The following is a 25,445-nucleotide window of genomic DNA, read 5'->3' on the forward strand; positions in this document are numbered from 1 at the left end:
AAAAACTTTTTGAGATTTTATGTTTTCTTTTTTACTCGTTATTTTACAGTTTTAACGTGAGCAGAAAAAAAGACGTAATTTTCCTCTTATCTGAAACAAAACTTTATTTCACTGAATGGTCTTTGACACTTCCCTATTTCTTACATGTATAGTGAAACTAGAATGGTTTTAAGTACATAAACACAAAGCTAGAATTACACCAACCATTGTTTATCTCCATGTTGTCAATGCATTTTATAGCTATTCTAAATTTTCACAACCACGTGTGTGCACTGGGTAATAGACTGTTACAGAAGCAAATTTTAGCCATAAGACTTATCAGTAAAAACAAAGCAAATAGATACCTGATATACAGACAGGCTTCGTTCCACATTCACTAACTGCATTTTCATCAAGCATGATAATGAACTGACATTTTTTTTCCCCCAAACAGGTCAGGTTTCAATTCAATGGAGCACTGTCAGTGTAAACAGACCACCACCTATGGTGTGGAATGGTGTCTTGAACTACAGTAATGTGGAATGTAGTGGTGATAAAATGGTATTGTGACACTGAGGTTCTTTCCCGAGGAATAAAATGGCTGTTTCCACCCACTAAAACCAACCAGACTTTTTTTTAAGCAAATTCCCATCATTTTTCCACAAGTAGACAGATTCACCTGGATAAAAATTGAGGTGAGACTTTAGCTGCTCTAAGCTTTTCTATGACTCCAAACAAGCGGATGCTGCTACCTAATAAGAAAATACTAAATGCTGTAAGAGAAAGCCAGGCACAATATTTTTTGGAGAAAACAACCGCTTTAAGAGGAATATTTTTGCAAGCAGGGTTGATACAGTGTGGTAAGACATTTTCAATTAACATCAATAAAAGGTTACTTTTAAGTTTTACATACAGATGATAGTCAATCTTGAAAAATACATGGAACCACATCTTTACGCACATACAATTTTCATTGTACTTAGATCAAGCAGCACCTGAACAGTGAGTAAAACTACAATGACAATCCATACTTAGTTTCAAAAAGGGGAAAAAAAAAAAGGCAAACCAAAAAGGGAGCACTGCCATTTCCAAAAGCTAAATGTGGAATGTCCTAATGTCTGAACAAATCTAACATAACAATTTATGGGGTCCCTCAGAAATTTGTCTCTGTGAATTCGTGAACATGATTTAAGAAGCATTACACCAAGTTGTCAGTGTCACAATACAGCCAGCCTCCTTCTGTATGAGTCCACAGCAGAATTGCATTTAGCTAGATATAGGATTGTACACATCTGGAAAAACAAGACCTGCTTTTTTTGGAGGGGGGGGGACACCGACCATCACAGTGTTTGGTGGAAAATTAACTGCCAGTTTAATTACCATACAATAAAACCTGCAAATATGAGGAATCACAAAATAAGAAAGTAACAAAAGATGGGGTGAAAAATGCACAACAATCTAGCCGGGACGAAAGGAATTTGGAAGGACAATTAGAATTCACAACACCCACCCACCCCTACCCCACCCCAGAACATGCACACAATCTTTCACATCCATTCACACTTGCTCACACACTGCACACAGGCCTACACACAAAGCTGACCAAAAAAAAAAAAAGAACAGCAACATGGACTCACTAATCAATACAACATGTTTCCACAAAGTGACTGAATCTGCTAACAACTGAAAATTACCCTGTCACCTCACAGTGAACTGAGAGGGGTAAACTAGTTTGTCAGGAGCAATTCAGGCTGCTTGTCATACAGAAGTGGGAGGGGCTGATGGAGTGGAGGGGGATGTATATAAGCTGTCTGTGTTTAAGATAAGAGTGTAGGTGGATAAACAGTGCAATTCCATTAGTTTTCCCCGTCTCCGGTCTCTCCCTCATCTGCCTGGTTTTCTGATGTCCACAGCTGGCAAGAAAAGAGAAGATAACGTTACAACTTCCTGTGAAACAGGAAAAAAAAAGTCAAGTGTGCAGAGTAAAGCTCACAGTCAGGTTGTCCCTTAGTAGTTGCATGATCAGGGTGCTGTCTTTGTAAGAGTCCTCGTTCAAAGTGTCAAGTTCAGCAATGGCTTCATCGAACGCCTGAAAGATTGAATGAATGAAAGGAAGCATTAAAAAAAAAAACTTTAAACATGAAATGAAGGAGGCACAGCTTGGAAAGTCTTTAGCGATAGTTAAAACATAAAGCTTATCTTCAAAGTTATGACTTTAGAAAGCATTTCATACCGTCTTAGCCAGGCTGCAGGCCTTGTCTGGGTTGTTGAGGATTTCATAATAGAACACCGAGAAGTTAAGGGCCAAGCCAAGCCTGATTGGGTGTGTTGGCTGCATCTCTCCTTTGCTAATGTCAAAGGCTTGCTGGTATGCCTGCTGGGAGTTATCCACGGTATCTGCAAAACAACAAGAATTTTTTTTGTTAGAAAAAACACTCGTGGAAGACTAAAATAAAACCCAGATAACAATCTTTTAAAGTCTAAAACTCCCTTTTCATTTTTTTTTTTCTTACTTTCACCATCTCAGTAAAAGGACAAGCTCTTTAGCTGCAACATTCTTTATGGTTTGCCAGCTTAGTGCAAAATCGTAAAGCATACCTGCACAAAATGACCAGCTCTAAATCTGGTAGGTGTGTAAATGTTATCAAAATACCTAAAAACTAATAAGACTATGCAGCTGTTGCTGGAAATTATATAAGAGGGAAAAAAAACTACACCTCATTTTCCATTTAGATAATCACTAAATGTACTAATTACCCACTAGATCAACAGAAATACAAGTTATGTTCCAACTTACCCTTCTTGATGTCTCCAGAGGCAACCTCAGAAAGGTATCTATAATAGTCACCTTTCATTTTCAGATAGAACACCTTGCTTTCAGCAGAAGATGCGTTGGCAATGAGAAAGTTGTCCAGTAGCCCCTGAAAGACAAAGTTAAGACATGATGTTCACACTTCCTGTATACAAGAGTTGGGAAACTAAAAACAATAAAATAAACTCTTACAAGCACATCGTGGCAGATGTCCTGCAGCTCAGTTTCTATCTTCTCCCGATATTCACGTGCCATCTGCTGTTTTTTGTCATTACCCTCAGTCTTCTGCTCAATGCTGGAAATCACACGCCAAGATGAACGACGTGCTCCAACCACATTCTTGTAGGCAACAGAAAGAAGGTTGCGCTCCTCATTTGACAGCTCAGCTCCTTGCTCTGTCACCGACTTCATAGCTGCAGCCATGTCATCGTAGCGCTCAGCCTGCTCAGCCAGCTTGGCCTTCTGTACCAGGTCGTTCTTATCCATTTTCTAGACTGTAAGAAAAGAAAATACAGAATAAAATCAAATTACATTCAAAGAATCCAGATATTAAAGAATGTGTGTGCACGTATGTGTGTTTGCCCACCTACAATCCACTTGTATTTTTTAAAAGGTAAATCAGTTGTAAATATTACCAGAAAAAAAAATCTGAATTTAGTCTTTTTTTTACTTCTCACTAGGCCTCATGGCATTTGGGTCAGCAATTCTCAACATTTGCTAAGGTTAGCTGCTAGCTAGTTTTAGCGATGCTCAACTACTATCAATTCCGTTTACGCCCATTTTCTTCTTTATGAATTTTACCGAAACTAAAAAGCGAAACTATGTCAAATTTAAAACACTCGTGGGTGTTTCGTTGCATATTCTACTTCTGATTTTTATATCCTTTTGCGACAACTAACCGAAGCCTCGGTGGGTCAGGCTTTAATGCCCTCCCCTACTAGGGGTTGCTAACACAGCGTTAGCGGGCTAATTCATTTCACTGTCCACTAACCCTAAAAATGACAAATGAGAAGGAACTAAATCGAAATTATTACAAATTGGGCTTTAAACGGGTGTTACAAACTGATTTCAGTTGGTTAAAGATGCTAATTTATCTTGATAACGCAAAACAACAAGAGTTGCTAACAATCTGTTAGCTACCGTCGTCTGACTGCCGCTGCCCAAATGGAAGTAAGCAGGCCAGCGCGAGACTCGTTAATAAAATAAAACACCAGTGGTGGCTTTCTACGAAATATATTCATCCTTGGTTGAACTGTGAGTGATTCACGTTCTGTATTTTAATGTACTGCTTCGGGACTAAATACATTTTAAATTCCTACACCAGGGCCCGCCCGAGCAGACGAGCCTGTCAGAACAAAGTGTCATGGAATCCGATCGTCGGTTAGCTCTGCAGCTAGCTAGAGCGCTAAAGCGAGCCTTTCACAAACCAGCTAGCTAGCCTCTCGCTGGTGATGGCTTCTCAAATTAATTTAACCGGACACAATTTCAACAGCTCTTCATCCGATAAGGTACCAATGAAAATGCAGTATTATCGTGCGATATTCGAACAATTTAGATCGGTATACTTACAAAATGTGTGACTTTTAATCCTGCTTTTTTTCGCTCTCTGGACGATTCAGCCTCCGTCCTCCGTCTCGCTCAACGTACAGGGCAGTACCACTTCCGCTACACTGGCACTTCTGTTTCCTTCTTTCTCACCGCACATCTGCCTTACGTAATGCAGCCGCTGCCTGTGTGCAAAGGTGTAACTAAGATAGTACAATTTTAACTTTTGAAATATTTATACTCAAAAATACTCTAATAGATCTGACGTTTCTGACGTTTTTGTCAGCTATAATTTTCTGGAACCTCGTCAGCCTCTCAGTTTGAAGGATCCAACTATGTATTTCTACATTTTAAAACCCGTTTACATTTTAAAAATGTAAAAAAAAAAAATACAAAAAAAACTACAACATACATTTACTCTAAAATATGGGTGCTGGTCCTTGTTTGTAACTCACAAGATCGATTTTTACTATATTAAACCTATAGATCTATGCACAATACTTTTTAAAACTACATTTTTGGTCATTGTCATTGCTGTTTTTGACATTTTTAACATCGATAAACATCTAAAACCACCAGTAAACATCCACAACTACTTCAAAAAATGTTTAAAGCACATTTTTCATTAATTTGTGCTTTTAAAAGCTTTGTTCTCCATCTTGCAAACCAAGGTCAAAGATCAAGGTCACTGTAGTGGCTCCAACCTTTAAGTTAAGATAAGTACAACTTTCTCTATAGATTGTTATTGCAGAATCATTGCATTTGCAAGTCCATTTAACATTTTACTGATTCTTTACACACCAGGAGAGGAACATAACTATTATTAAATTAATCAGCTAAAAACTACACATTTTTTAGCTATTGCTTTATCAATTAAAATACACCTAATAGTCAAATGTGGTTTGCAAATTAAAAAAATAAATAAACTGGTCTTCAAAATTTCTCAAAAATACGTAAATATGAATACACTAATCAACACTGTCCTTTAATTTATGCCTATTTAAAAACTCTTTTAGAGAAAGGTTTAATAAAGTTATAGATTTGATAACGGTTTTAAAAAGAGAAATTGCCTACAAAAATATTTTCTTTTTCTCAAATTGACCAAATTTTATTTGTGTGAATTAAGCATTTATCCCAACTCTGGTTTTTTTATTTGTGTTTTGCAGATCTTCAGTCAAAGTGTTCCTGTTGTTGTGTATTCAACTATCCATCTTCAAACTGTTCACAAATTCCTTGTCTATTCAAAAAGTGAATGTATGTTCCTAACCCTTTGTAATTTGTTATAGACTACTGGATCAACCTCACAGACAGAGGCCATGATTCAATTCCTATACAAGTCATGGTTATATACAGTAGAATTAAGAAAACAATAAAAAAAAGTAATAAATCATCTGAGGTTTAAATACTGTCCTGAATGGAAGGGAAATTTGTAATTCAATTCAAAATTAGCTAAAAAATTCTCTTTCATTTCTTTAAGAATGATTGAAATAGGATTTAAAAGACCAGTCAACAATAGCTAAAATATATAACAGTCATCAGTTTTATCTGAACCCATTTGGATAAATTTGTTCTAAAAACCTGGTTAACTTGTATTTTAGGCTGCAAAAGCACGTTATTTAGGCTGCAAAAGCCCAGGCCGGCTCTGTCCTGGGCTGCACACTTGAGTCCATCGAGGAGGTGGCGGACAGGAGGATGTTAGCTAAGCTGACATCCATCATGGATAACCCCTCCCACCCCCTGCACAAAACTGTAGAGGCGCTGACCAGCTCCTTCAGCACAAGACTGTTGCACCCTCAGTGTAAGAAGGAGCGCTACCGCAGGTCATTCCTCCCCACAGCCATCAGACTGTACAACACCGTGTCAAAGTGACACTCCACGGTCCCAGGGGTGTTTTTCTGTTTAGTTTAGTCATTGATTCATTTACTTTTGTTGTAGTTGTTGTTTTTCAATTTTAAATTGTTTTTTGTTCCTGAACAGTTGTTTGTTTTTGTTCTTGGTGTGAACTTCATTAGTTATTTCTGTATTTTGAAAAAATTTGTAATGTTTTTTTACAGTTTACATGTTTTGCAGACCGCATGTTTTTTAACATGCGGTCCCGCATGTTTTTTAACATTTTTACACTTTTGCAGCTGTATTTATTTAATATTTATTTCTTTATTTAATAAGAATCTCATTTTTGATAATAATTTTTCATAATAATTTTAGTAATATTTTTAATTATCTAATATAATTGTAATTTGTGATGTCCTTTATTGATGTTATATTATATAGATTATTTCTGAATGTTGTGTTGCTGCCACAGATAAATGAAATTTCCCCATTGTGGGATTAATAAAGTCATCTATCTATCTATTAAGAACATTGTATGGAATTGGAAGAAAAAGACTTGTGTTTGTTTTTTGTGTGACATTTGATTTAATGAGGGCAGTAGGGTTCTCCAATTATGATTTATTCTACTAATTAGAAAATGAAGTATCACTTTTGATTTCTCTTTTAAACCAAAATCATAAAAAAGCAAAATCGACTCGGCCAAGAGTATTCATCTTGACATTGAGTCACAGCATCTGAATTTAAAATCTTGCCGTGACTCAACTTCAAGAATACGTCACCTGGATAAATTAGATCTTTTACTAATAAAAACGTTTAATTTTTTAGGCTTTTTATTTATTTTCAAGCTTTAAGTTTCATTTAAATAGAGAGAAGTGAGGCCAAATCTTTAGCAACCTCCCCTCCACACCCCGAGGAGCTTAGCCTTTCAGAAATCGGGCTGACCCATGAGTCTTACCACCCTCAGAGGAAGCCAAATCCTGTACAGGTGAGGGGGGACACTGACTGACGAGGAATGTTAGAAATAACAGAAATCATGTTGCTGCGCGTCTTCAGTTCCAGACAGTGGCCGTCTGTTCTTCCAGAGACTGACTGACAACATCGCCACCATATCCAGAGCTCCGCATTCCACCTGAATAGAAGTTTCTGCGGGAATTGGTTTGATGGAACAACCAACATAATAATAAAAGCTGTGAAAAAGTTCAGGTAGACCTTAAGCAGGGGTGGAGAAAATGAACAAAAATATGTTAAGCAAAACGGAAAAACACATTTCATTCTATTTTGACTGTATAGTTTCAAATTTTGCAGAATAAAAAAACAAATATCTACATATATATATATAGGCTTTATTTTTTACATGACATGGCAGGTGGGATGCACCATTTGTGATTGGAAGCATCAGTGCAAAGTCGTCAGGGAGCACTGCTTGTTCTTCTTTAACCAGCCATATCAATATTCAAAGCAGCCATTCTTTCACTCATTAAATTTTCAAACAGGTTCAGACACGTGATACAGTTGTTGAAAGCAGCCAAAGCGGGAGAAGTTCGACGGTGCGTCCTTAGCAGACGTCTGTGAAGTCCCACAATCCTTCACTTGGCTGCAGGTTGGTCAAGAACTACCAAACCATCTGCTATCCTCTGCTGGTACTCCCGTTCTGATCGTTTTCTGCGGTAGACGTCATCTAGAAGAAAACAACAACATTGTTTGTCTGATATGCCTTTATTCTTCATCGATATATAAAAACACAACACAATCTAAAGAATATAAATAGTATAAGCAACCTTAAGAGCAATCAGAGTTGAGAGCTTCAACAAATAATGGATGATATAAGCTCATTTCAAACGTATTGCCTGATGCGGGTCACTAATTTATGACACAACTGCAACTTTTCTGGACAGTACTATGAGATTCTTGAATTCTCCTCAAGAAATACACATAGCTTTCACAGAAAGACGAAAAGTATTTGCTCTAAGATTATGCCATCAGAGATACAGACTCTTGAACTGAAATCTGGTGACACACAAGAAGAATTTCATCTTTCACCTGGAAGACATGGAATCCACAATTTGCCTGCCTGACAATAGCATATATTCCCATTTCTTAATAACCAACCTTGACCCTTCTAAACCATGTTCATGGTTTACAGGCTAACTTCTGTTGGGGTCTTTGACAACACTGGTTTCTGGGAGGAATCCTTCAGTAAACACTGACACCAAAATGCAGAGGAGTCATTCAGTCATAAATCAAGCCTATTCAAACAAAAGGTCCCCAACAAATGAGTGTTTTATTTTATTTTTTTACAAAACGTTCCGTGTATATGTATATAAATGGAAATATGTATTTGTTTATTTATGTATGTATCTTTTACCTCATTGTCAAAATGGCTTTTGTTCTCTTAATTATTTTTTTATCTGTAATATAAATGTTTTACTTAATCACCATATGCACATACCTGTTTGTATTTTGTATGTATTATTTTTTTTTGCAGATATGATGACAGCCGATAATCTCACTGTTAATGTGGACAGAGACAATAAATGCATATCTATCTATCTATCTATCTATCTATCTATCTATCTATCTATCTATCTATCTATCTATCTATCTTTCTATAAAAAAGGAGTGCTCTTATTTTTAAAAAATTATTTTAATGCAATTTGGTAAATATACATCTTCAAACTGATTTGAACTGTTTCTCACTGAAGCTTTTTGCAGAGTTCACCATTAGATAGACACAGTACTGTAGTATTTTTTTAAACAAAGTAATACCAAATTCAAGTAGTAAAAGTGCTAAAAAATAAAAACACATTTCAGTAATTCCCCCAAATAAAATAATTAATTTAAAAGTCATTTTATGCTTTAGGAGCAACATTTTTTTCCGTTATTTACTAAACATTTTGACATATTACAATGTTTACACAGCACAACTGTTTAAACCAGAAGTTTCTAGAGGATAATCTTTGGCCACATCACCAAAACATGCAGAGCAGCATAAAAGTTAGCATCCTTTACAGCAGACATTTTAGGTTTCCACTGAAAAAATCAAAAGCAGAAGCTGAATGTACCTTGCATTCTCAGGGCTCAGTAACACAATGGCTTTGTGGCTTTTCTGCACACGCACTTTTTTAAAAATCTGTTTGTCTTTTTTCCCCCCACAAAACTCGTATTCATTAGGCTGCAGTAAATGATGATGACCCTTTTAGGTACAGTGTGCAGAAAATTTTCATAAATCTAGTTCATAACCAAACCAAGTTAATCAAATGAGGAATAAAAGTGGTCCTTTTTTGGGGGGCTAAAACATACAAAACAATCGGTTTGTGCCAGAGGAAATAACAGGATTAAGCCTGTGGTTGAATTATTCATTTATTTGTTTGTTTGTTTTAAATCACAAGAGGATTTAGAGCCCTTTTATTTCTCCCATAGCAGCACACAAGCACAACTAGAATAATGCCAAACAAGTTTTCAGTGGAAATAAAACCCTTTTTGGCTTACACTGCCCTTTTTGAATCTTCTTTTTTTTGTGATTTTGTGTCCTACAGCCGTGTTTTTAAAGCACAAGGACTTTCAGGCTTCAGCAGATAATAATCATTTTTCCCTTTTTAATAATCATTTTATTTGCAAAAGAAACAATAAGTGATTGCTCACATTCCTTTGCATCAGGATTTTTCAAAATGTGATGCAAAATACTATAAATTACAGTAAGCAGTGGCTCCTAAAGGCTTTTTGTGGCTGTAATTGTATTCAAAAATATATTTATTGAAGCAACAGCTATCCATTAAGCCTACAGTAGTGGCTAAAGTTTTTGGGAATTACATAAATATTGGAAATTGGAAAAGTTCCTGCTTAAGTGTTTATAATAGCAATTTGCATATACTAATATTTGAACTTTTGGCCACAGCTGTACTTGAAGTTTTTTTAGGTTCGTTTGTCAAGAATGTGTTTAGTGTGATTGTTCCTGCTTTTCTTTGTGTCATCTGTGATTTTTAACAGTCTGAATCAATGTTGTGTTTCCTGATCTTTCATATTGGGACATGATTTTTGAAAAGCTCTACGTTTGCATCTATCTGTGCTAAGCTAGAACTTGTCTTCTGACCCCAAACATCTACACCTAATCCTCACACATTAGTAATATCACACTAATAGCTTTTCTTTTTGTCCCTAAGCAATATTAACTTTGACAATTTCTTGCACCGTCCACCACAGCTGTTGGTCCATGCATTGGTCACATCCCGTATTGACCACTGTAAGCTTCAGATGGTTCCAAACTCTGCATCCTGGTTCATATCCCGAAAGCTCCTCCACATCTCATTGATGACATCTCTCCTGTCCTACACCGAAGTCCGTTTCAGCACCTCCCTATCTCTGATCTCTTCCAGCTGCATCTACACTCTCACTCCCCACGATCATCCCCAGGTTCTCTCCTGTCCCCTCCATCTGCTCATCTCTCCATCATTAAGAGCATTCGGCGGATCTGCCCCTCGCCTCTGGAGCTGACCTCTGCACCATAAACGATCAACCAGTGTTTAGATTATGGCTTAAGATTCACCTTTTTTGGGTTGGCTTTCAATTCTTAAGATGTCTTAAGATTAAAAAAAAAAGGTACATACAAACAAAATGTGATATTATAATTACTAGTATTGATCTAAAAATCAGCTGTTTGGAACATATCCCTTCCCATCAATTGGCAGGCTCCTTCTTGCTGTGCTAAAACTATCATTCATCTAATTTGGACCAATCTAGTCAACCAGGAACAGCATGGATGACTACCAGGTTAGCATTATAGAGCTGTTAATAACTATTTCTTTGTTAAATATATTTTTGTGTTGTCTTACCCGAAAATAGAGGATCGTGGGGCTCATTTTGTCAATAGGAAGAAGAAAATTTGGGGATCACCAGAAGAACTCTAGGATTTATGTAAAAAAAAAACTACTCTTTACAAGTGAAGGAAAATAAATTTAAAGTTGCTCTCCTCATTTTATTAATTATATTTAAATGATTTCATATTTGTTTTTTCTGGGAAACTCATCTGACCTCTTAGTTTAGTTCATGATCAAAGATGAACTCAATTGCACTCTAACAGATTTACCACGAGGCAAACTACACGACGTTCCCACAAAAAAGATGAGCGATTTGACGACATGTCACATCGGCATAAAATGTTGTTTTTGAAACACACAATGTATGAGAGGTTGGGTTCCGGCTGCACTTACAGAAAGTCTCCTTTCCTATCCTCACATTGATCATGATCCACTCCATGACTCCTCCGATGCAGAAAAAGATAGGAAGGAACCTGTACGCTCCCAGGCGCCGTTTACCCGGGACGATTTCCAGCAAACCTCTGATGGTTTTACTACGATAAAACATAGTTTGTTTTCAAAATACACATCCGTGCATAACCGCTCACTGCACCGTGTGACTCTTATGTGTCCTCTGCTTGTTATGCGAGAAAGTGACACAGCGTTTGCTCGTTTTTGGCAAGGCCGAAATGAGACGGGCGGAGACCATCAGAAACAACAGATGATCCACTATTTCTTCATGAAAGTGGATATAACGAACGCACACATGTCGTGACGTAACATCCGGTGTAGATGAGCTACATAAATGTTTAAGCTAGTAGCGCGGCCAGTCGGCAGCCCACCGCTCCCCCAGGGAATGATGCTCCAACGCGGAGAACAATTTCCCCATTGTGGGATAAATAAAAAAATTAACAAAACAAAAAAATGTTTAAGCTAGTAAATCGATGAAATGTCCCAAGAATGTATGTAACAGTTTAAAGTCTTTTTTTGTAACAGTTTAAAGGTGTTTTTTTTTTTCAGAGCGGTGCAATTCAAAGTTTATATTAAAAAAAATTTATAACTACAGTTATCGGGAAAGAAGGTCCAGTTATGTTGTTTTATGGTTTTGAACAGACCTTCTGTTTCATTCCTACATGATGTACATCTTCAGGAAATCTCAGTGTTTATATAGACATTAATTATTCTGCTCAGTACGCATGTCTATTTTATTTGTTTCTTTAAATACCAGAGGTTTGAAAAATATTACAAAACGCAAGGCACTCTTTTTATTTAGTAAAGAACTTAAGGCAAATCTAATTTTGCTGCAAGAAACCCACTCAGATGAAGTATTTTGGAAACAACAGTGAGGAGATCCAGTCCTTTACTCAGCAGGAGTCATGATTCTGTTTAACAGGTTTTCAGGGACGTTAATTAGGCATCTTGGAGACAGAGAAGGCCACTGGTTATTAGCAGCTACTGAAATGAATGAGCAAGTCATTATTGTGCTGACTTTATATGGGTACAATAACAAATCACAAAAGAATATGTTGGAAAAACTTAGCTAAGATTTTGGTGGAATGGAAAATTTCTCATCTAACAGATAAAATAAGTATTGGAGAAGACTTTAACATTGCGTCAAACACCTGGCTTGATAGATTACCTGTCAAAGGACCACAATCAGAACACAATGATGTCATCAGAAACTTCTGTTTGTCACCAAACACATTTGATTACTGGAGATAAAAAAAAAATTCTATAAACTATACTTGGATTAGTGCGTCAAACAATAACCAGCGATCAAGAATAGATTATTGGCTTATTTCTCAACCTATATCTGGAGATGTAGAAAACTGAAGCAGAACCGTCTCCACTTTTTAACAATACACTTTTACTTTATGATATATTTACTAAGGAGATCAAATCTCTATATTTGAAAGTCAAGGGAATGGAAATGACAAACAAAGAGAAGTGGGAATGGTTTTAATTCAAAAGCAAACGTATAGCAGGTGAAATGGGCAAAAATGTTGTAAAAAAAATAGAAAAATAAAGCAAAAGGAAATTGTCAGAAATGTGAATATTTTATGCAACAAGGCTGATCCTTCAGAGGAAGAGTTAAACATGCTCCAAAAACAACTTGATGAGATTTATTCAGAAAAAGCAAATGGTGCGTTTATCCAGAGCTAAGTGGATTGAAGAGGGAGAAAAAACACAACATAATTTTATGGATTAGAAAAATGTAGACAAACAAAACAACAAATAGGTAAAATAAACACAAATGGAAGGTTAATTGAAGACCAAGAGCAAATAAAATCTGAAATATTTTCATTTTACTCAACTTTATGTAGCTCAAATTTTTGTAAAGAAAATTGCAACATATTTTTTACCCAAATTAAAGAACACATCCAAAAGACAGAAGACGATGATAGAATTAGTTTAGAAGAAGATGTAACTATATCAGAAATTGAAATTGCATTGAAAAATATGATTAATCATATGGCAAATCACCAGGAATAGATGGACTGACTGCAGAATTTTTAAAGTTTTTCTGGCAGGACATTAAACATTTAATGATTAATGCTTTCAGAGATTGTATCCAGGAAGGTTGCCTAAGTCCATCTGAAAACTGGACTGATAACCTTACTCCCTAAACTTAATAACGACTTGAGAAAATTACATAATTGGAGGCCTATCACCCTGCTGTGTAATGATTATGAATTATTGGCACTGGTTTATGCAAACAGGATTAAACTGGTTCTAGACAAAGTAGTGGATAGTTTTCAATCTGCCTTTGTAAAAGGAAGAAACATACAAAATAATGTTAGATTAATTCTGGACATGATGGATTATCAATCTATGCTAGAAACAGAAAGTCTCATTTTATTTGTTGACTATTTCAAAGCCTTTTATTCTGTAGAACATAACTTTTTATTTTCAAACGCTGGAACATTTTGGATTTGGAAAAAAAATTTGCTCAATTATAAAAATGTTCTATACTGAAATTTACAGTTACATCACTGTTAACTCAGAATTAACACCCAGAATAAATGAAACGTGGAATAAGGCACGGATGTCCAATATCACCAACAATTTTCATTTTATGTACTCAACTCCTAGCATACTTAATTCTGAAGAACCCTAATTTTCAAGGCATTAAAGTTTTTGATTTTGAGTTCCGCCTCAGCCAGTTTGCAGATGACACAGTATTTTTTCTAAAAGACAAAAACATGGTAACGAAAGCCCTGCAAATTATTTCTATTTTCTCAAAAGCTTCTAGTCTTTGAATAAACTTACAAAAATGTGAATTACTCCCCCTGTACTCTTGTCTGGAAAAATAAATTTGTTTTCAGTCCCAGTAAAACACGAAGTGAAATATTTAGGAATTAAATTAATTAGAGATGAAAAAGAAAGATAAGAAAAAAACATGATGGAAAAAAACAACCAAATGCAAAAATCATTAAATCATTGGTTAATCAGAGATTTAACAATTTCTTGAAGAAATTTGTTTTCCAAATCAGAAGGAATTTCAAAATTAATATATCCATGCCAATCTCTCTACATTAACCCAAAGAATGTAAAAAAAAACTCAATTATTTATACATTTATTTGGAGAAAAAAGACCCGTTACATCAGAAAATTTCAACGAATTAAGGGATATAATTTGGGAGGTATAAATACGACTGATTTTGTATCAATGGTTGAAACTATTAGAATAAAATGGTTAAAAGACTTTGCGGCTAACCCTGACTCAATATGGTTTCATATTCCCAAAAACATCTTCAAAAAAGTAGGTGGATTAGATTTTTTGCTGAGATGTGACTTTGAAATTTCCAAACTTCCCATAAAGATTTCAGAATTTCACAAACAAATACTTTTCCACTGGAAAATGATATTTAGTCACAATTTCACCCCTCACGTCGCCCCCTGTGGAATAATAGAGTAATTACCACAAACAGGAAGACAATGTTTCATCAGAATTGGTTTGACCACAAGATTCTTTTTGTAAGTGATATTCTTGATTCAAATGGAGAAATTCTTCAGTTAAGATACTTAACTAAAAACTAAATATGATATTGAATGCTCAACCAAAGAATTTCAGAAAACCTGCAGAGCAATTCCAATTGCTTTGATATATTTAATAAAAATACAATATTGTCTTCCAATGTTCAAATTAAACTACCAAATTTAGTAATAGGAGAAATAAAACTTAGTGGAAAAAAATGTGATAATAAACACCTAAACAAATCCTTTAAATGTCAATTATACAATGACTTAAATAGAAAAGTAAATATAAAATAACTGAGACAGCTGTCACATCAGGTGCAATTCATAAAATGGAAAGTGGTCCCAAAAAATAAAGAAATGCAGTTCAAAATTATGAACAATTACTACCCATGGGCAGAGACATGGAGGAGTAGATTTGGCTTTGAGGTTGATCCATTACTGTCATACAGCCCCAGAAACAACACAACACCTGTTTTTTTCCCATGTCCAGTGATCCAAAGATTCTCATCATTGGCTTAGTCAAAGAATTAACATCATACAATTCACAGAAAAAGATATTTTGTTTTATAACAGTAAGAGACAACAAAATTAGTGAACATCCTCCTGATTTTGGGAAAACATAATATTCATAAGAAAAAGTGGAAAAAAGATCGGCTGAATTTCCAGTGTTTTAAAAATGAAGTCAGATTGTATTTATCCTCATTAAAATGTATTCACAACTCAAGTCCTTTCATTGATGACATTTGTAAATCTGCTACAGAATGGTTACAGATCTAGGGTCCAGATTGTTAATTGCATTTTAATTTTGTATTTTAATTTATGCGGAAAGCTTTTTATATTTTTTATCTATTTATACTTTTTTTTCGTGAAGAGCTGTGCCTTCCATCATAGTGTGGTTGTGTCGGCGAGAGTTTTGTAATGATTATATTTCAATTAAAAAAAAATGTATGTAACATACATAAATTCAAATAAATATGTAAATATATGAATACAATTTTTAAAGTTATTTTATTTAAATATATATTGTACATTTAGTTTGTTTTAACGCAAGCTCAATTTTGCTATTAGAGAAAAACAACAATATTTACCCAAAAAGATGGCAGAATTTTACTTTTGTCAACGATTAATAGTTGAAATTTAATTGGACAGTGATAATTTTCATTTATTTTTAACAACACTGTAACTGAGTTGTGAGAAAGTACTAACTACCTATGTAACTTTGTTAACAGATCAGTTAAATATTTGTTTGGAAGCAGATGTAGGGATTTATTCTTTTGGGCCATTATTTTTTCTCCCTATAAAAACAAAAGATTAGAAACTGTCTAGGCATAAAATATTTTTTTAATGATTTTTTGTGTGTAAGATAAGTCAAATAGCCTTAACATTAAAATAACTAACCCAAAACCAGCTTTAAATTTTCATTTTTTTAATCGTTAAGTCAAAAGAATGCAAATATGTTAACTACACTGAAATTAAGATGAAATTTTTCGCAATATCTGTAATCTGTTGAATCTGTAAACAAACTTGTATTTTCTGAAACGTATTTATTCAATGATTTCTATGTACAAAGAAAAACTTTGGTTTACAAAAATGCATCCAGTTCAGAGAAATTATCATAATAGCTGATTCCTCTTTTTTGGATTCCAAACTGCAATGACTTTATAAACGCACAAACCTTTAAGTGTTAGATCTGCAACTTGGATACAAAATTTGTGCTCACAAAGGCAAATACAACTAAGAACTTCATGAATAAAATGAGACAGCAATTGGATTTATTCTGGCCGGGAGGATGGAACACATCCTCTTTGATATGACAGCTAAGCAGAACATTCTAAAGCGTTCACAGCAGATACACATAATACACAAGACACATGCAACAACTTTTAGGGGATTGAGAATCAGTACCATACAAATGGGTTAAGAGGTCTAAATTACCTATCCTACTCAGCACAAGTCTATTGGAACAGAAATAATCCTGGTATAATATTTACCATAGCAAAAGTACACAACTAACACCTCCAAGTCCACAACTGTGACTGTTTTAATCAAGATCAGGGGTTATTTGGAATTGAGTACAGAACTATAAACTACATAAAGCAACTAGGCTCCTTATAATAAATAATGGATCATTCATAAACATTTTTATTATGAACATCTAGTCGTAAGATTAGTTTCTGGGAATTAAGTTTCCCGAGGCATAAAACTTGAGTTGTGTGGTTTTAAAACTAGGGCGCCAAATCCTTATTTCACAATTAATTTGTTTTTATTTTATTGCTTTGTGTATTGCACCATCATTTCTAAAATTAGAAATATGAAGATCAGACTTTACTGCAACAGAATAGAGTTTTGCCCTTTCCGTTCATTTTTTTTTTGTTTTCATGACTTTATTAATACAATGTTATTTAACAGTAATGTCACAACAACTATGCACTAAATCAGTCTTCAACTTTGTGTGCTGGCCTACAGAAAGTCCAGTGATGCTCCACAGTGTTCTCATTTGCACGCTCGCTCATATGGTGCACACGGGTGTTCCGGATGGTGAAACCTTGCTTCATTATATAGTCCATGAGATGAACCCGCAGTGAAACCTCTTGATGATAGTCACATGGTCCAAATGTAAATGACACCTGACAGTCTCTGGTGTCCATCATGTGCTTGTTCCACTTGGTGAAGTTGTTCGAAATCCCCTCTAGCAGGGCGTGAACTTTTGTTGTTATAGTTAGCTGTGTAATGATAACAGCGACCGGGTTGGAGTATTTGGACAGTTTCCGGGTGCTAGAAAGCTCCACCACCTGCTCGAAGATATCAGGAGGATATAGGGGTTTAGGATCATTAAGGCACTGAATCAAAGGTTCGATCTGGTAGAAGTCAGCCTCTTTCCGCAGCAAGTCCGTCTCCGTGAAGTCCACGGGCAGTGTAAGCTCAGATGTCCTCAGGAAGTTCAGGATGTACCTGAAAAGTGTCCCATCTCGATCAATGAAATAATTTCCCTGAGCGTCCCGAGCTGTAGGGAAATCCCCCCGAAACATGGCTCCCAGCATGGAGTCTGGATAACGCTGCAGGGTGGATAGACTGGTGGTATATAAGTGGCCTCCCACATTCAAGGTAACAGGAGTGGTCATCTAGAGAGGATAGCAGAGTTTGTTTTGTTAGCTCACACACTGGAGTGTTGTATAAGCAAACGTTTTATTAGAAATTATTTCCATCTGAGAGGAACTAATGTTTGCTCAACTACTTTTTGGCACACAAACTGAAAGAATAGTTTCATTCAATTGATAATCTTATAAACACTCACAGCTTGGTAAAAAGTACACAGTTTAAGATGCATCTAAAACCATGAACAATGTTGAAATTAACACCAAATGATATCTTTCACAAACTATGCAAGTTTCTGACTTGACTTTCAATAAATGTAAAGTATTGAAAGTCCAGAAAGTCAGCTTCATTTATCATTGTGGTGTTTGTTGTCAGTGTGGAACAACAACCTAGGTTACCCCACCACAAGAACAAATGAAGGTGAATGAGAAACAGCCAAATTAGTATTGATGTAAGGTCTTCTGCAGAGTTGCTTCGGCGTTGCAGCATAAATGGTTATAAGGGGAATATAAGGAATTGGCATTAAATAACTCATTCCTAGCATTTGTTTACTTCCATCGGTATGTCTCTGACCAATATGAATATCTTTAAAATGTGCCACTGCTGCTGAAAATGAAAAAGAACTACACAACTACATATCTGATCAGTTGGTGAGGATGTAAATGTTTAAATCTGATGCCCAACAGAGGAAATGAGAAATCAATACAAAGAGAAGTTCTGTAGAGTTTGCTGAGACTGGTTCTTCTGTGACGCGGTTCTGGTTAAACAAATGAACTGAAAGGCAAAATGATTATGACTTTCAACTATGTCTTACCCTATGGCCCCAGTCTCCATTATCCATTTGTAGAATTTCTACCAGGTTGAAACCAAAGTAGGGAGAGAACTTGATCAGGACAGACTCCCTTTATTTGGACCAGTAAAACAAGCACAAGAAAAATAATTACATTAATACGAGGCACTAAGAAAACTTGTCAGCAGAATGGGAGAGAAGTTTGCATTAAAACTCAAGTAATGCTTTCTGTAGCAATAACTACTTACATAATCAGACAATATTAAAGTTCCACTCCTATCATCTCTTGATCTTTTTTTAAAGCATTCTTAGTGTTTTTTTATTATTATTATTATGCTGCTTTTAGCCTAAATAAAAAAGAAAATTCAAATAAAAACCTGTGTCATTTTGGAAAAGGTTTTTTGAGCCAGATGCCAGCTGAGACGAGGAAAACAAGACGTAAATGGGTCTATGGTCTGCAAGTGGATGCATCAGAATGGAGCGGAGCAGGGAGCTTATGGCCGGCCGATTGTGTTTTCTTTGTCACAAATATGATCTTTTTCAAAATGCGTTTTTTTTCTGCTCCTGATTCCCCAAAATTTGATTAAAGAAATACTCAGAAATGCAATTTTAAGCTTAATTTTCTTTAAATATCCCCTTCATCATCAGAAAGATGCCAAAAGGACATGTTAAAGGTGCATTTTTCATTGGAGTGGGTCTTTAATAATGTCCCAGTGAGCTTGATTTTGCTTAATGTGTTTGTGTGTGTGTGTGTGGGGGGGGGGGGGGGGGTGTTAAAGCTTTAAAAACAAAAATAAATATACAAAACCCAAGTAATATTTTACTGCATTAGTTTATTATACGTATTAATAACAACAAATACTGATGTAAAACATGCCAGATTTAGTCTAGGGATCATTAGGCCAGAATGAAAAAAATTGCAAAAGACAAGATAAGCAAGAAACAGGAAAACCATTAACCTAATCCTAATCGGACAAAACTACAGTAAAAAGAAGAGAAGTGTCGTGTTACAGTTAGGATAAAGGTTCCCATATGTTTTGGTCATTTCTAAATAAAATGGATAGAATCCTCCAAAATCAAAGCATTAAATATATGACTAAAGTGACAGAGAGTTAACTATTTGTTTTCTGAAAAACAAAAGCCAATCTTGACTCCTGGTTATTTGGCATTATCGAAGTGACTGTGTAATTGACTGCAGCGCAGGCATAAATAAATGAGAGAAGCCGGCAGAAGAAATAACACAAGCTTTTAGTTAGAGGTAATAGTGTGCTTCTCTGTAAGCTTACATTAAGTACAATTCTGAAGAAAAAAAGTGAAATAAACCGTGAATACTAACGTTGAGACATCAAACATACGTGTAAGTGTGAAAGCTAGCAGCTAGGTTTTTCTTTTAACTAGCATGCTAGCAGCTAGCAATCCAAGAACGTTAGCTGCGGTCTCTACTGAGGTTCATGATGGTTTACAAATCAACCAACCAGGTAGACAATAAAGCAAAGACTCACCAGCTTTAGCGCCTTTTTTTTTCCTTCCTGAATGGCTCCTAAGAAAGACTCCCCCGCTGTTCTCCAGTAACGGTGGATCAAATGACCACTGATAGGATCCTTGCCTGCGGTCTGTCTCACCGGGCAGCTGCACTCTGCTTCAGGCTGCAGCGGAACTGCGCACACTGACGGGGGGAGAAAGCAGGAGGGAGGAGGTCCTGCTGCAGCTACAGCCTCCTCTGCTTCATCCACGCATCCATGGACAGGGCACTTCACAGATTCACAGGCCTACCAAGCATGGGATCAGGAGCGCAAGGATTCCTCCTCCAAGTCCAACCCATGCGCTTTACGCGTCAAAATGACCAAACAAAGCGGGGAAACACCTCAATACATTATGGTGGCACAATAAAGGACTGATGATTTTTCTATGTAAATTTAAACATTGACCAAAAAAATAAAAAACGGCGAATGCCTAAATAAATGAAAATATAAAATAAAATGTAAAATAAAAATGTAGACATGGGCTATTACAGATTCAAAGCAGATATCTTTTGAATTGTCAGCATAAAAGCAGATTGATCAAGTTTTGGTAAACAAAAGACCACACATCATATCTAATCCAACTTTATTAGTCAAATTGGAGACACAAAACAAATAAATCATTTTTCATATTTTTCTCTACTTCTGTGCTTCTTCCTCACATAGGCTACATATTTGATCTGTTCCCTTAATCTTCTATTCAGGACGATTTCTTGGTACCACCTCTGGCATTCTGCTGCAAGATAATGAACTCCAGGATGAGTCTGGCTGTCCGACAAGGCTTCTCCATAACCACGGAGTGACCACAGTTATCCAGCAGGTCTACCCTGCAGCCAGGCAACAGCTCTGCAATAACGCTTGCCCCGGAGACATCCACCACCTGGACCAAAAGGCAATCTCTTTTGGCATTTCATTACAAATAAAGTCAACTGTTGTCTTAAACTGACATTTCTATGTTACATATTGGTACACCTTAATGAATATATAATGAGTAATATATAAATAAATCATCACAACACTCACCTAAATTGAACCAAACAAAGTTATTATTGGAACATGATATTTACCTGATCTTGTTTACCCCAAATCACTTGTAGAGGGGCATTTATGAGATGCAGGTGCTCTTGCAAAGCATATCTTGAGTTCTCACTAACAATCTCCATAAATACTGCAGAAATGAAAAAAAGTTTTTATTTTCATGTTATTTTAGTAAAAAAGTAATAATTATTTTTTTTACAACAAATCCCACCTTCTTCATAAAACGTGTTGTGAGGCAGTCTGACGTCTACCAATCCTTGAAGAATCTAAACAATAAAAAAATAAGGTTAAAGTATCCATTAAATGTAGCAAACATTTTTGTGATTTTATTTCCCCGTAGATTGTCCATTTTTGGTGTCTATAGTACACAAAGGGAAACTTGTGTTACAGGTGTGGACTTGACCTGTTGAGGAATTCTAAAACGAACGTGGGAGCAGAGTCTGAACATGTCCTCCATCTCCTCCGGTGTGGTCGGGATCAGTGGGATGCTCAGTGAGTAATTGCTGTGCTCCAGGTCCTGTAAGTGATTGTCAAACTTGGTCTCACACGGATGTCTAATTCCTGCAGCAGAGAAACTATTGTAAACTGATGTTTGAACATTTTTTTTCCTCAAGAAATTAACCTGGAAGCTGTTTGGTAGAAAAGAAAAAAAAAAGTACAAATAAATACAACTGTAAATCTCAAAAGAATAATGGATTAGGAATGAAATTATGGTCTCAATAAAATATTATGCCTTGCAAGGGGCACTGACAATTTCTAAGATTTAAATAAAGCCTGAAAAAAGCATTTATGCAATTGGTTGTAAAGGAAGACTCTACTGGTATATTTTTTCAACTTTTCAGATGTGGTATTTTTAAACACAGCACTTCAAAACGAAACCATGTTCTAGTCCTTCTGATTACCAATGATATATTTTTCTGAAGTTTTTTGTAGTTGTATTTATGAATGCCACACCCTTTAAACATTGTAGTTCTCTAAAAATATCTGTGATGTGCATAAAACGTGCAGGAAAACATGTGCCTAGTTTTACTTTCAGAGTGCCTCTGCTGGGACTTTGTTGATTTTACAACATCACATATAATTTTGGTCATTGCAACATTTAAACAAAATTTATTTGTCCCAGGTTTCCAAAAAAAAGGAAAAAGGCCACACGGGGAATACCGTACACTCACCCTCAGTTTCAGTCATAAAAGTTTTCCAGAGTTTTCGACACTCTCTTGTGAAAGTTTATTTTAAACTGTGAAAATACTTTTTCTTTGGAAAACCTAATAGTTCTGATGCTAAAATTAAATTAATTCCAATAAAAGTATGTTGCTAAAATAAGTCAAAAACATAAAAAAATAGGCTTATGGCCCCCCATGCAACCGTTATTGGTATAGTATGTCAGATGGACTCAAATTCCAATTTACTTTGTCCCGTTCTGTGCTGAACCATTTCATCTGTTGTCAGAGAAGTAATTTGAACAGTTTGTAGAACAGAACAATACATACTTTGAATGCAAAATACAGCCAACCAATATCAGCTTTTAGTTTGTAACACAAGCCAAGCACGTGTTTTGGCCTAAAAACAAACAGTCACTGTGACATTTAATATTTGTCTTTTGGAAGTTTAGACCCGATCAGGTGACTGAGCAGACTCTGGTGATGTCCCTTTAACTAAAGTGCCACAAATAGACGCATGCAGTCACTGACCGTCTGGACAAATGAGAGTCATGCTGCAGAGTTCTGAAGGATAACAGGCTGCATAAACGCCTCCAACATTTCCCCCCATGGCGGTTCCAACCAGATGAAATGGTTTCCTGTTCAAGTGAATGGTGTCTACAAACTGAAAATATTGAGGGAGAGAAAAGGAATCTTTTGAGTATCTGATGTGAACTTTTCTTTTTTATAGCATTCTCCTTTAACATACCTGATGGATCCTCCTGACTTGGCCCTGAATAGAATAGTCATCAGTGTTGGTGCGTGTTGTTCCTTCGTGGCCTGGCATGTCCACGCACACGATGTGCAGATGTTTGGGTAGATACTAGATCAATACAAGAATTACACATTCTAAATGTTATTATTTCTAGTGAATAGTAACTTTCAACGAGACAAATGTTTTTAAGGTAAAGACCAATGCTGAGAAAACACATGTATTGTACAATTAACTTAAATTTGGACTTTTTTTGAAAAAAAAAGAAACATTCTGTTGGTTAATATTTATAAATCATTTTTAGACACTTTAAATAGAAACTGGTCTGAAAATCACAGAAAGTAACTTTTAAGTTAAAGGGTTAACTTTTTCAGAAAAGTTTAAGCAAACGTTAGCTCCATTTTATTTTTTTCATTGGACAGCCTCATTTATATGTTACTCACAGATCAGAGTTATTGTTACCTTGACGACAGTCAGCCATGTGTCCTTGTGAGCCGAGAACCCATGAAGCATTAAGATAGTAGGTCTAAATCCAGGCTTTCCTCTGTAGGAGTAACAGAACCGATAACCCCCACAATCTGCATAACGGACCTGCAGGCCCAAAGTTCTCCTCCAGTACCTACACAAATATGTACACCTCATGTTAAATATGAGGACTTATCTTGAAATATATATATAATATATATATTTGGGCCATTTCAATAGTTCTGAATTAAAGAATGTTTTTATTTATTCAATAGATTCTACAATAGCAAACAAAAGTACTTAATATAGATCAAAACCACAACATGGGCCCACAGAAAAATGGAAAAAGATTTCAATATAGGAAACAACTTTGTCAAAATGTACAAGGTGCTCGCTATTCATTAAAAAAAATCTTGCATCTCTACAAGACATTGTCATGAGTTTTCTTTTAAAACTGGGAAAACAACTTAAATGAAAGTGCCTAAAAATATTTGAACTATATAATTTTACCCAATACAAAACATATCATAAAATATTGCAGCGTAATTGCTGGTTATACATCTAATCAGTGTATTTTTTTATAAGTATAGATCATCAGGAAATGCAGAAATTTCCTCTATATTGATAACTAGAGCATTTACTGCACCTACCAGTAATAGACTTTTATGAGTACAGATGGCCAGAGAAGGAAGGAGGCCAGAAAAGCCAGAATGGGAATAGCCAGTGTTCCTCCAGCAATAACAAACAGATTAACCACGTCTAAATCAGCTGCCATATTTGACCTAGAAATAGATGAAACATGCCCGTTACCATGCAATACCACGAGAAGAACAACATAAAAGTTACATAAGCTAAAGCTTTAAAAACCATGTGGAGAAGGTACCAACCATTTAAATCTATACAACAGAGTCCAAACTTACTTTCAGATAATTAATTCCTTTCTTTGTTTTTTTTCAGCCACTTGCAGGCATTTGAACAAAGGTTTTGTTGATTAGTTTGACAAAGACTCTCAGAGATTTCTTCTTTTTTTGTTCAAAAAACAAGTTTAAGAGAAAGAATGGTATTCTGAAAAAGGAAATGCGGGAGTTCTGTTTCCCCAATCGGTGTATGGTTGCTCTGGTTAAAACTTATTGATTGGTATCTACCATGAAAGAAATCCAGGCCACTCATTCGGTCAAACTTTTAAAGTGAACGCAGTGATCAGACATTGTGTTTGACAGGGAAAAGGATTATTCATATTAAAATGTCTGATACACTCAAGCAAAGATTCACAAAAATGGATGTTTTGTGATTTGGAGTAAAAGTCAACTGCTTAAATGCTTATATGTTTTAACCCTTGCCCCCAAAACAACGGTTAGCTTTTAATACTGTGGATATTAGTTTATAAATATTAAACGTTTTCAGTGACAAGTTTAGAACAAGATCATGTAAAAGGATAATGATTTGTCAAACTGGATTGTTATCATTGCAATTTGTCTTCCCAGCTCAACCAGAAAGCCATTACTTACCACTGGGTGTCATGGTAGAGGCAAGCTTTGATCTGTCTACACGCTGGTATTTGCTGTTTTGCATAGATCAGTAGAGATTTAGCTCATCCAAAGACAACGAGAGGCCACTTCTGCTTCAGTTGGAGGAGCAGCTGTGAGCAATTTTTGCACTTTCGGATGCAGCTGTAAATGACACAT

The 25,445-nt window shown here is 35.7% G+C and overlaps 4 protein-coding genes across 5 annotated transcripts; all 4 read right to left on the minus strand.

Annotated features, from left to right (window-relative positions):
- Window positions 1-78: 78 nt before the first annotated feature.
- On the minus strand, window positions 79-4,547 carry LOC101167287 (14-3-3 protein beta/alpha-1). The gene is made up of 6 exons (XM_004070523.5): window positions 4,361-4,547; window positions 2,984-3,285; window positions 2,777-2,900; window positions 2,213-2,376; window positions 1,973-2,068; window positions 79-1,892 (listed from the first exon to the last, which is right to left on the minus strand). Exons 2-6 carry the CDS (start codon window positions 3,275-3,277, stop codon window positions 1,836-1,838), a joined length of 735 nt encoding a protein of 244 aa, XP_004070571.1. The 5' UTR covers window positions 3,278-3,285; window positions 4,361-4,547; the 3' UTR covers window positions 79-1,835.
- A 2,942-nt stretch (window positions 4,548-7,489) lies between these two features.
- On the minus strand, window positions 7,490-11,625 carry uqcc5 (ubiquinol-cytochrome c reductase complex assembly factor 5). The gene is made up of 2 exons (XM_004070522.4): window positions 11,374-11,625; window positions 7,490-7,844 (listed from the first exon to the last, which is right to left on the minus strand). The coding sequence occupies exons 1-2, from the start codon at window positions 11,525-11,527 to the stop codon at window positions 7,753-7,755; spliced, it is 246 nt and encodes an 81-aa protein (XP_004070570.1). The 5' UTR covers window positions 11,528-11,625; the 3' UTR covers window positions 7,490-7,752.
- Window positions 11,626-16,464: 4,839 nt separating this feature from the next.
- On the minus strand, window positions 16,465-20,635 carry kctd6b (potassium channel tetramerization domain containing 6b). Its single transcript, XM_004070521.5, has 3 exons — window positions 20,329-20,635; window positions 18,851-18,938; window positions 16,465-18,062 (listed from the first exon to the last, which is right to left on the minus strand). Exons 2-3 carry the CDS (start codon window positions 18,875-18,877, stop codon window positions 17,376-17,378), a joined length of 714 nt encoding a protein of 237 aa, XP_004070569.1. The 5' UTR covers window positions 18,878-18,938; window positions 20,329-20,635; the 3' UTR covers window positions 16,465-17,375.
- Window positions 20,636-20,915: 280 nt separating this feature from the next.
- abhd6b (abhydrolase domain containing 6, acylglycerol lipase b) lies at window positions 20,916-24,794 on the minus strand. Of its 2 annotated transcripts, XM_004070770.5 has the most exons (9): window positions 24,681-24,794; window positions 24,411-24,542; window positions 23,758-23,914; window positions 23,293-23,406; window positions 23,076-23,208; window positions 21,788-21,945; window positions 21,596-21,650; window positions 21,414-21,514; window positions 20,916-21,226 (listed from the first exon to the last, which is right to left on the minus strand). In XM_004070770.5, the coding sequence occupies exons 2-9, from the start codon at window positions 24,533-24,535 to the stop codon at window positions 21,047-21,049; spliced, it is 1,023 nt and encodes a 340-aa protein (XP_004070818.1). In that variant the 5' UTR covers window positions 24,536-24,542; window positions 24,681-24,794; the 3' UTR covers window positions 20,916-21,046. The 2 variants fall into 2 exon arrangements, with proteins under 2 accessions (XP_004070818.1, XP_078806650.1); XM_078950524.1 differs by lacking the exon at window positions 24,681-24,794 and having other exon boundaries at window positions 24,411-24,659.
- Window positions 24,795-25,445: the final 651 nt, after the last annotated feature.

This window comes from Oryzias latipes, chromosome 7, assembly GCF_053564925.1.
Source record: "Oryzias latipes strain Hd-rR chromosome 7, Olatipes_Hd-rR_3.1".
Taxonomy (NCBI): Eukaryota; Metazoa; Chordata; class Actinopteri; order Beloniformes; family Adrianichthyidae; genus Oryzias; species Oryzias latipes.